This window comes from Corvus kubaryi, unplaced genomic scaffold, assembly GCF_017639235.1.
Source record: "Corvus kubaryi isolate FWS band 111438036 unplaced genomic scaffold, C.kubaryi_AGA036_p1.0 37326, whole genome shotgun sequence".
Taxonomy (NCBI): domain Eukaryota; kingdom Metazoa; phylum Chordata; class Aves; order Passeriformes; family Corvidae; genus Corvus; species Corvus kubaryi.
The window spans coordinates 528529-539104 of NW_024581105.1; the positions used below are offsets into that span (position 1 = coordinate 528529).

Genomic DNA, 10576 nt, shown 5'->3' on the forward strand with positions numbered 1-10576 from the left:
CCCCCCCCCCCCCGAATTCCCCCAAACACCTCCTGAGACCCTCCAGATCCCTCCAGACTGCCTTCCCCTCCCTCCTCCCCAGACCACCCTGGAAAATCAAACTCCACCCTCAGAATCCCCACAAACAGCCTCTGGAACCCTCCAGCCCCCTCCAGACTCCCTACATCCACCCTAGTACACCCCAGAGTGCCTGGGAACATCCCTGGGACCCCTCCAACCCCCATTAGATGCCCCCAAATCCCCTCCAGGGGCCCCCCCAAGCGCCCCCCCCCCCCAGGACCCCCTGGGGTCCCTCACCCCCCCGGATCCCCCAAATCCACCCTGAGACACACAAACACCTGCTGAGAAGCCCTTGGGACCACACAAATCCACCCTGGGACCTCCTAAACACTCCCTGGGACGCCCTGGGACCACCCCTACATAAAGGGCCCCCCCTCCACACTGTTCCAGCACCACCATGTCCTTGCCCTCCCCCCACCACGTGGTGGCCTTGTCCTCCCTCAGTGTCCTTGTGTGCCTCCTGATGTCCTTGTGTCCACCCATCCTCTGGGGGCCTCCCAGACTGGATGTCCCCTGTACCCCTTCTGCTGTGGCGGCACTGTCGCCCTGTCCCATTAGGGTGTCCCTAGAGGGTTCTCTCCATGCCCCCACGGTGTCATTGTGTCCCCTGTCCCCACAGAGGGTGTCCCCAGGGGGATGCCCTCCATATCTCCATGCCCAGGATATCCCTAAGATGTCCCCAGAGTGTCACTACCCCCTTGTCCCCCTACCTGGAGTGTCCCCAAGGTGCAAGATGTCCCCATCACGGTGTCCCCACATCCCCATCCTCGAGGGTGTCCCCGTCCAGTGTGTCCCTGTCCCTGGGGTGTCCCCAAAGTGTCCTCAGGGTGACAACCAGGGTGTTCCCATGTCTCTAGCATGTCCACAAGGTATCCCCAGGGTGATGGCCCCAGACCAGGATGTCCCCATGTCTCCCCATATCCTGAAGTCTTCCACAGCCCTGCTCCATGTCATCCCCACTCCTGTGCCCTCCATGACCCCTGATGTCTCCATGTCCCCCATATCCCCCCCATGTCCCCATGGCCTCCCATGGCTTACCATGTCCCACTATGTCACCACATCCCCCATGTCCTCCTATATCCCCCAACATCCCCATGTCCCCCTGTTCCCCTATCCCTTCCCCTGTCCCAGGTGCAGGAACTCTGCCTGCTCTTCACCCGGAGGGCCCCTTACCACTGGCACGGCCCTGCTGGTGCTGCAGGAGGTGAGGGCTGGGGGCCCAAGGGTGGTCCAAGGGGGATCCTCCTATGGGAGTTGAGGGAGGGGGCCTGGGAGGGTTCTGTGGGCACTTGGAGGGGAGCTGTGAGTACTGGGGAGCAGTTGGAATGTCCCAGAGGGGCTCTGCAGATCCTGCGGGTTCTGGGGGTGTCTCTGGGGGATTAGGGAGGTCTAGAAGGATCTCTGTGGGTGCTAAGGGGACGTTGTTGGGGCTAAGGGAGGGGGGCCGTGAGGGCTGAGAGGTTTGTGGAGGGGGTCTTATGGGACCTGAGGGGGGAGTCTATGGCCTTCATGGATGGGGGGCTTAGAGGGAGTGCTGGGGGGGGGGGGGTGGGTTGGTCCCTTCCCCCAGGGGGAGGTCTGTCAGGGTATGGGGGAAGGGTCAGTGGATATTGGGGCCCACTCCCCACTTTTAGGGGCACAGGGTGTTTGAGTTGCCTGTGGTTGGATTTGAACGGACCCTGTGCCTCGAGAGTGTGTTTTGGGGGTTGCTGCCCCTGGGAGATGCTGTGAAGGGGTCAGGGGGTGCTGAGGGGTGTCAGAGTGCAGGTGATGGAGGACACATACCTGTGCTCACTGCCCACTGTGTCATCTTGTTCCCCAACACCTGCAGGGGCTCTGGATCAGCACCCCCGGGATCCTCACACCGTGACCCAACCCCTGGCACCTTCCCACAGGGGCCACCACCCTGGCTCCACCTCCTGACGCCTTCACAGCCCTAATCTTATTGGGGACTCTGAGGGATCCCCAATACGTTAAGACACCCCCCCCACGGACCCCCCACCTGGGACCCCCTTCCACAATACCCCTCCCGAGGACCCCCACCATGGGAGCCCACCCCTGGAGTCCCCAACAACTCCTCCAGCGACACATCCCAGGGCGGGGGGTCCCATCCCCTTCCTGACTTCAGCACCCCTCAGATTATTGTGGGTCCCCACCTATAATCATCCCAGGACCCACTCACTGGAATGGCACCTCCCACGGGGACCCCTCTAGGACTCACACTCTATTGGGGACCTCCCCCAGAGCTGCTGCACCCCAATAAATGATCCTCAAATGCTGCTGCCGGAGTGGGGGAGATTGGAGGCGTGCACCCATGGAGGAGGCTCTGGGTGGGGGGACTTAATGGGGGGTGGGAGCACCCCCACGAGGGCTGGGGGAATTGGGATGGGGGAACACCTGGGGGGGAGGATTTGAGGGGTGAGGCACCCCCAGGGTGGGTGGTTCTGGGGAAATTTCAGTTGGGGGGCACCCACAGGGGGCTCAGGGGGTCCCCAAGGGGGAGGAATGAGTGGGCGGACCTGGGAAGTTGATGGGAAGAGTTTGGGGGTGAACCCCGTAACTGCAGACCAGGCCTCGAGGTGGAGAGGGGGAGGCTTAAAATGTCCCCTTTCTAAGGTGGTGCTTGAGGGGCCGCTTTTATAGTGGTGGGGTCATTTTGGGAGGTTAGGGCTTAGGAGTTTGCTTTATGGGAGGAATCAATGCATCAGGAGGCAGGGATTGTAGGGGCAGGGCCTACGGATCCATTTTATAGAGGATGGGGCTGCCTGCAGGGGCGGAGGGCAGGGCTCTTCTTTGTAAAGGCAGAGGGGCCGGTGAGAGGCAGGGCTTAATGACAGACGGGACTTTGAGTCCCCTGAATAAGAGCCAGGCCTCAAGGGGCGGGCTTTTCAGGGGCCCCCTTTATGGGGCGGGGCTTAGAGACCACATCCACAGTGGCGGAGGGGGGGTGGTGTGCGTGTGCACCACCTGCGAGGGGCAGGACTGAAGGGGTGGGGCTGCATGGGGCGCGGTTTCGGCGTTCCCCAATATAGGGGCTCTCCGGACAGCCCCTCGCGGGCCATGGCGGCTGTGGCTCTGCTCCTGCTGCTGTTCCTGCTGCTGCCGCTGGCGGCGCTGCTGCGGCGGGGCGAGGGGCGCGCTCCGCGCTGGGGGGCGCTGCACCTGCTGCACCCGCAGGGGGCGCTGCACCTGCGGCGCCTGGCGCGGCGGCACGGGCCCCTGCTGCGCCTGCGCCTGGGGGGGCGCGGTGAGTCCGGGGGGCACCCCAAAACGGACCTCCCCGAACCTGCCCTGGGACCCCCGGCTCCCCCCCCCCCCCAAATCTCCCTCTCCCCGGTCCTTACGAACTCTCCGAATCCCCAACCCTGCCTGCCCTTTCCCCCTGCCGTGGGGACCCCCCCCAACTCCAGACCTCTTCTCAGCCCCCCAAACCTTCCCTGCGACCCCAATCCCCCGATGCTCCCCCCAAAATTCCACCCTAGGACTCCCCGCTTGGTTTGGGACCCCCCCTCCCCCCTCCCGAGTTACGGGGTTCTCCCTGCCCCTCCTCTTCTCTCCAGACGTGCTGGTGCCGAGCTCGGTGGGGACCATCCGCGAGGCGCTGGTCCGGCACTGGGGGGACTGGCTGGGGCGTCCCACCAGTTATCTGGGTACGGGGGCAGGGGAGACCGGGTGGGCCATGGGGAGATGGGGAGATTGGAGGGGTTCGGGGAGTCGCTACGGGAGCTGAGAGTGTCTCTGTGGGGTTTGGACGTCACTATGGAGTGTGTGTAGGGAAGCCCTATGGGGGATTTGAAGGGAGTCACTATGGGGGTTGGGAGGGGGGGAGGGGCTGTGGGATGGCAAGTCCCTATAGGGTTTGAGGGGGTCCCTATGAGATTGGAGGGGTTGTTAAGGGATTTGGACGGGGAGGGGGTCCCTATGGGGTTGGGGACATGGGTGCTGGGAAGGGGTGGGGACAGTTCTGGAGGGGTGGGTTGCCTATAGGGGCTAGGGCAGTCTCTGAGGGTCTCTGCCCCACCAGACACCCCCTTCAACCCCCAGGGTCCCTGGTGGGAATAGGGGGGGTCCTGTGGAAGAGGTAGTAGTGGGGTTGAAGGAGGCTTTATGAGATAGAGGAGCCCCGCAGAACACCCCTGGTGCGATGGAGGTGGGTCCCTATAGGGGCTGGGGGAGTTTCTGGGGGTCCCTGACCCCCGTCTGCCCAATGCCAGGGTCGCTGGTGTCACAGAGAGGTCGGGACCTGGCACTGGGAGGCCCCTGCCCTGGCTGGCGGCGGCAGCGGGGAGCAGTGCGGGGGGCACTGGCACGGGCTGGGGGGCGTCTTGGGCCCCTCCTTTGGCTGCAGGGCCGGGAGTTGTGTGAGGTGAGACCCTGAAACCAACTTCTCCCCAAAGCGATCCCCTGACCCTGACATCTCCAAAACAGATCTTCCTTGCATTCCAAAACAGATCCCCACACAACACTGACCTGCAAAACCCTGCCCCATGCACCCCAAAACTGATACCTTAAACCCCACTCCCTTCACCAAAACCCCACCCATGCACCTTAACCATGTCCCCTGCAGCTGCAAACTGCTCCCCCCAAACCCTGCACCCACACCACACTCCCCGTCCCCCAAAACTGACTCACCCAAGCCCCCCTTCTGCGCCCCAAAAGGGCATTATCCCTGTGAGTCCCCAAAATTCCCTTAGAGCTCCCCACTTGTCCCCTGCCACCCCCTAAGCCACCTTAGAGCCCCACTTTATTTCCCCCAGGGGTCCCCCTAACCTCCTCTTTCCCCCAGGAGCTGCGTTCCCATGGGGAGGCCCCCCTGGACCCCTTTGAGGTGTTCACCTTCCATACCTGCAGCACCATTGCACGCGTCCTCTTCGGGGACCTGGTGGGGACTTGGGGGGGCCCCAGGATGGAGACAGGGGCTTGGGGGAGGACCCCAGTTTTTACGGGGGCCCTGGGGGTTTGGGGGGGGACCCAGGAGTTTGTGGAAGGGACATGCAGCTGTTTGGGAGGACTGAGCAATTTGCAGGTGGGTGGCAGGGGTTTGGGGGCACAGAGGAGTTTGAGGGGACCCAAGTGTCTGAAATGGCATTGGGGGTGTTCTGGGGGGATCTAGAGGGAACTCGAGTACTGGACAGTACATGGATGTGTTCTCCCCCAGGTGCCCCCTCCGGGAGAGCTCCGGGCCTTCTCCCGCTGCCTTGGGGAGCTGCTGCAGGTTTGGGGGCACAGCAGTGTACGGGCACTTGACCTGCTGCCCCCGCTGCGGGTAAGCCTGCAGGGCCTAGGGGTGGCATATGGGGCCGCGGCCTTTTTGCTGCATGGAGCCCATGAGGGAACTGTGGGGGGCTTAGGGGGGGCTATGGGCCCTTGGTGGAGGCAATAGGGCCCTGGGAAGTGCTGAGTCTTGGGGGGGGGGCTGTGGGGCCCAGGGGAGGGATATAGGGCTGGGGGGGTTATATGGGGTTGGGAGAGAGGTTATAGGATCTGTACGGGACTGGGGAAGGGTATGGGTGGCTGACAGGGGTCTTACAGGGTCCATATGGAGCTTGGGTGGTCTCTATGGGGCTGGGAAGGGGCTGTATAAACCTAGGAAGGGAATTATGGGGTCTCTATGGGGCTGGACAGGGGTTATAGTGTCTATATGGGCCTAAGGGGAGTGTTACAGGGTCTGTATGGTGTTGGGAAAGTCTGTGGGCGTGGGAGGGGCAGTTGTGGGGGCTCTATAGGGCTGGGGTGGTTATATGGGGTGAAGTGTCTCTATGGAGCTGAGGGTGCCTATAGGATGTTGGAGTGGTCTACACGGGCAAGGAGAGCACCTGTAGGATCTATGTGGCCCAGGGGAGCAGCCATAGGGTTTCTCTGGGGCTCAGGAGACTTATGTGGCATCTCTGGGGAAGGAGGTGTCTCTCTGAGGTCAAGGGTTTCTTAGGGGTTGGGGGTCCCTAAGGAGTCCCTATGCCCAGGCCCTGCCCAACCCGGGATTGCGGAAGCTGCTGCAGCTCGTCCAGCATCGTGACACCTTCGTGGAGGCCCAGATCCGGCGGCACCAGGTGGAGAGTCCCGGGGAGGTGGGGGGGCAGCCAGGGGTCAGGAGTGGTCTGGTGGGAAGAGAGGGGCAGGGGAGACCAAGGGGTTTGGAAGGACCCAGGAGTTTGGGGAGTACCCAGGGGCTTGGGGGGACCCATATATTTTGGAGGAAACAGAGGTTTGGGGGGACCCAAGGAGATGGGAGGACCCGCGGGTCTGGGGGGGATGCGGGGTTGGGGAGATGTAAGGGTTGGGGGAGGAACCGGGGCTTTGGGTGGACTCAGGGGTTTGGAAGGGACTCCCACACAAAAGGGTTGTTTGGGGGGCAACCGGGGATCAGGGGAACCCTCCAACACGTGTCATCCCTTTGCCAGGAGTGCCCCTCCCCTCCCCCAGACACAGTTTTGGCAGCATTGCTGGGGCGTGATCCCAGGGCACGGGGGGGCCCCCTGAGTCCTCCCCGGCTGCACATGGCACTGGTCGACCTGTTCATTGGGGGCACCGAGACGACAGCGGCTGCTCTGGGCTGGGCCGTGGCCTTCTTGCTGCACCGCCCTGAGGTGAAACGCATGTCCCTCCATGTCTTCCGTGCAGCATTGGAGGGTCCTGTGTGTCACCAGGGGTCCCATGTCCCCAGCCATGTCCTATATGTGTTCTCTATGTCCCCCATGCTCCCTTCTCCATGGGCTTCCATGCTCTGCCCCCAGATGACGTGTGTGGCGCCATGTGTCCCCCTGTGTCCCCTGTACGGTCCCAAGGCTCCATGTGTGTCCCTGGGGGTTCCCCATGTCCTCCTCCCCATGGCTGACACTATCCCCCTGCACCACCCTGAGATGTCACATGCATGTCACAGCCATGTCCAAGTCCCCATGCACGTTCCTGGAAGGGACTCGTGTCCCTGCCTATGTTCCCCAGGGGGTCCCATATCCCCCACCCATGTCCTATGCATCCCCTGTGGCCACTAGTGTCCCACCACCCTGTCCTGAGGTGCCACATGGGTGTCACAGACATATCAGAGCTCTGACTGTGTCCTCACATGGCTCCTTGGTTTGGGGTTTCCATGGAGAGGTGGCTCAGGGTCTGAGGGTAGAGGGTCCCAAGAGACAGGTCTGGGGGCTCAGGGGTGTCTCCAAGGAGGAGGGAGGAGCAGGTTTTGGGGGGGGGGGGGGCGGGGGGGGGGGAGTTTGGGTCCCAGGGCAAGTTTGGGGGTTTGGAAGGATCCGGAGGTTCAAGGGGGTCCCCAAGGGAGAGGGTCGGGTTTGGGGATGGTTTGGGCTCCCAGGGGCAGGTTTGTAAGTTCGGGAGGGTCTGGGGTTCTGGGAAGTCCCTCTGTCATCCCGTTGCCACTGTATGCCCCCTGGGACATGCCCCCTCCCCTGACACCCCATGACAGCCATAGCACACCTGTGCTCCACCTGTGCAGCTGCAGGCGCGGCTGCGGGCGGAGCTGGCGGGGGCACAGGGCCCCCCTGGGCCTGGGGACATGGGGCGCCTGCCCCTCCTCCAGGCCACTGTCAGCGAGACCCTGAGGCTGCGGCCCCCTGCGCCCCTGGCGCTGCCCCACTGTGCCCTGCGCCATACCAGGTACCAGGACTGACCACTACAGGCCAGTGTGGGGGAGGGATGCTGGGAGGAGCCGCTTTGGACCAGTCTGGGTGAGGGGGAACTGAGAGGAACCGCTACAGACCAGTAGGGACTGCTTGGTATCATCAGTAGGGTCCAGGAGAACAATGCAGAGCCCATTAGACCCTAGTGAGTCCCACTAAGATCCATCAGGTCCCAGTATGGCTCCAGTAAGACCCCAGTACACCAGTAGGTGCCAGTAACTCCCGGCAGGGCCCAGTAGAAGAAGTAGGGCCCCAGTAGACCCCAACAGACCAGTATGGCCCACTAAGTCCCTGTAGGATGCAGTAGGACTCAACAGACCTTGGTAAATCCCAGTAAGACTCATCAGGTCCCAGTATGGCTCAGGTAGACCCCTTTAGACCCCCAGTAGGCCCCAGTATAACCCTAGTACATCCCACTAGGGCCCAACAGGTCCTGGAATGACCCCGGTAGACCCTAATAGACACCCAGTAGATCCTGGGAGACCCCATGATAGCCCCAGTAGGCCCCAGCAGAGCCCAGAGGATCCCAGCAGGAGTTCTCAGTATACCCCAGTAAGTCCCAGTGTGGCCCCACTAAACCCCAATAGACATCCAGGAGCCCCCAGAAAAGCTCACTATGGCTCCAGCAGTTCCCAGTGAGCCCCAGTAGACACCCAGTATGGCCCCAGTAGACACCCAGTAGATACCAGTATGGCCCCAATAGACACCAATCAACACCCAGTAGCTCACAGCAGATCCCACCCAGTATGCCAGTAGACCCCCAATAAATTCTAGTAGATCCCAGTGTGGCTCCAGTAGATCCCAGCATGGCATCAGTAAACTCCAATAGGCACCCAGTAGATCCCAGAAAGACCCCAGAGAGCCCCAGTGCGGCCCCAGTAGACTCCAACAGACACCCAGTAACTCCCAGTAGCACCTACCAGATCCCAGTACGGCCCCTGTAGCTCTCAGCAGTCCCTAGCAGACCCCAGTCCATCTCAGTGCTCCCTGTCCCTTCCAGTCTTGGGGGACTCCCCGTGGTGGCCGGCACTGTCCTGGTCCCCAACCTGCTGGCAGCCCAACAGGACCCTGACATCTGGCAGCACCCCGAGGCCTTCCTGCCCGGTATGTGGGTCCTCCTGCACCCTGAGCGTCCCCCTCGAACTCCTGGGGTCTCCTCAAGCATCAAACTGTGGGTTCCCCCAACCACAGGGTTTCGCCTGACTCCTGGGTATCCTGGGAACACCTTGGTGTCATGAGTGCCCCCCCCCCCCAGATGCCTGAGTCCCCTCAAACCCACACCCCCTCCCCTGAACCTGTGGCTCTCCCTTCCGTCCCCATTGGCCCCCCATATATCTGGGTACCCCTCAAAACCGGTGGGTCCCTCTGTTCCTCCCCTCCTATTTCCCCCCCCCTCCACCTCACCCCAAACCCCTGAGAGCCTCCTCGGGTGTCTAAACCTTCCCCAGACATGCGAATCCCCTCTGACACCCTGGGGTCACCCCCGAACCTCAGGGTCCCTCCAAGCCCCTGGGTCACCCCAAGCCCCCGTGTCTCCCTTCTGAACCCCGGGCTCCAACCTGAAACCTCCACCCCAAAATCCTGGGTCCCCCCCATGGCCCCGGCCCGTCCCCGCGGAGCCCCCTCAAACCTGACCCGTCGCCCCCAGAGCGGTTCCTGGCCCCGGGCGCCCCCTCGCGGTCGCTGCTGCCGTTCGGCTGCGGGGCGCGATCGTGCCCCGGGGAGGGGCTGGCGCGGGCCGAGCTCTTCGTGTTCCTGGGGCTGATCCTGCGGGAATTCCGTCTGGAGCCAGGTCCGGGGGGACTGCCGGGGCTGACAGGGTCGCCGGGCACGGTGCTGCGCTGCCCCCCCTATCGCCTGCGCATGGTGCCCTGCCAGCCCCCGGGCTCACCCTCACCCTGGCCTGACTCCACCTGACCACTTTATTACTTTTCCTGAACACTCTGTGACTCACCTGACTCTTTCTGACCCTCCCTGAAATACACCTGACTTCATCTGACCCTGTGTGATACTGCCTAAACATGGCTGACCTTGACCCCCTGACTGACCCCACCTGACCTCGGCCTGACACCCTGCCAGCCTTATGCCTCACCTTGGCTATGACCCGCACCTAACCCCATCTGACCCTGCTTGAACCCTGCATGACTCCATCCCAACCCACTTGACCCTTACTAACCACACCTGATCCTACCCGTCACTGTCTCACCTCTGGGTGCCCCCATTCAACAACCCAGATGCCTGGGTCTCCCCGCGATGCCAGGGTCAGTGCAGTGTGAGAGGGCCCCATTTACCTCCTCCCAATAAAATTGTTACTTTTGACTCCATCCCGCAAGTTCCGGCTCTTCCTGGGACCCCCCCAAAACCTCCGGAATCCCCGAAGCCCAGCCCCGCCCCCACCCTGACTGGCCATGCTCGGCACCCGCCACAGCCGCAAACCTCGGGACAGCATTAGGGGATCCCGGTGTGGGCGATCTCCACCTCCCCGGACAGGCTGGGCTCCGGGCTGGGCTCCGGCCTGGGCTCCGGGCTGGGCTCCGGGCTGGGGTTGCAGCTCTGCGAGACACGGCGCATGCCCATCCGTGGGCTGCGCGGGGTTCTGCTGGTCTGCCTGGCAACAGGTGACTTACAGCACGGGGAACTCTGATTGGCCAAGGACTGGTGTGCCTGGCAACCGATAGTTCTGATTGGCTTAGAGCTGTTGAGGGCGGGAGGGGAGCAGAGCACCCTCCCCAGAGCAACACCCCGAGGGAGAGGGACGCGAGGAGCGGGGCGTTGGTGACGGCTGGACAGGAGAGTGCCCGCCCCGAACCACAATATCCAGGGAGCGGGAGGCGAGGAGCGCTCCCCCGGACGCAAAAACACGAGGGACAAAGTAGCGAGGA

The 10576-nt window shown here is 62.8% G+C and overlaps 1 protein-coding gene and 1 long non-coding RNA gene across 6 annotated transcripts in view; one reads left to right on the plus strand and one right to left on the minus strand.

The window, feature by feature from the left end:
• LOC121665426 overlaps positions 1–10299 on the minus strand; it is an 11089-nt gene extending 790 nt beyond the window's left edge. The window contains exons 1-4 of one of the 3 annotated variants that reach the window (XR_006016353.1): positions 10131–10299; positions 9330–9461; positions 6573–6642; positions 4906–6158 (exon numbers count right to left, since the gene is read on the minus strand). This is a non-coding gene — a long non-coding RNA (uncharacterized LOC121665426). Of the gene's footprint in view, positions 1–4905; positions 6159–6572; positions 6643–9324; positions 9462–10130 lie in introns of all 3 variants that reach the window. The other 2 variants (XR_006016352.1, XR_006016354.1) reach the window with 2 other exon arrangements.
• Positions 3088–10018, plus strand: LOC121665424 (steroid 21-hydroxylase-like). 3 transcript variants are annotated; one of them, XM_042029575.1, is made up of 10 exons: positions 3088–3307; positions 3621–3710; positions 4275–4426; positions 4847–4942; positions 5219–5326; positions 6024–6110; positions 6462–6647; positions 7511–7671; positions 8695–8798; positions 9343–10018. In XM_042029575.1, exons 1-10 carry the CDS (start codon positions 3121–3123, stop codon positions 9609–9611), a joined length of 1440 nt encoding a protein of 479 aa, XP_041885509.1. In that variant the 5' UTR covers positions 3088–3120; the 3' UTR covers positions 9612–10018. The 3 variants fall into 3 exon arrangements, with proteins under 3 accessions (XP_041885509.1, XP_041885510.1, XP_041885511.1); XM_042029576.1 differs by lacking the exon at positions 4847–4942; XM_042029577.1 differs by lacking the exons at positions 3088–3307; positions 4275–4426 and having other exon boundaries at positions 3416–3710; positions 5990–6110.
• Positions 10300–10576: the final 277 nt, after the last annotated feature.

Bases quoted from the DNA above. Each gene is read 5' to 3' on its own strand.
- LOC121665424 (XM_042029575.1), top strand. From the start codon at position 3,121: ATGGCGGCTGTGGCTCTGCTCCTGCTGCTGTTCCTGCTGCTGCCGCTG. The intron at 4,427-4,846 runs GTGAGACCCTGA...TCTTTCCCCCAG, and splicing joins AGGGCCGGGAGTTGTGTGAG to GAGCTGCGTTCCCATGGGGA. The intron at 6,648-7,510 runs GTGAAACGCATG...CCACCTGTGCAG, and splicing joins TCTTGCTGCACCGCCCTGAG to CTGCAGGCGCGGCTGCGGGC.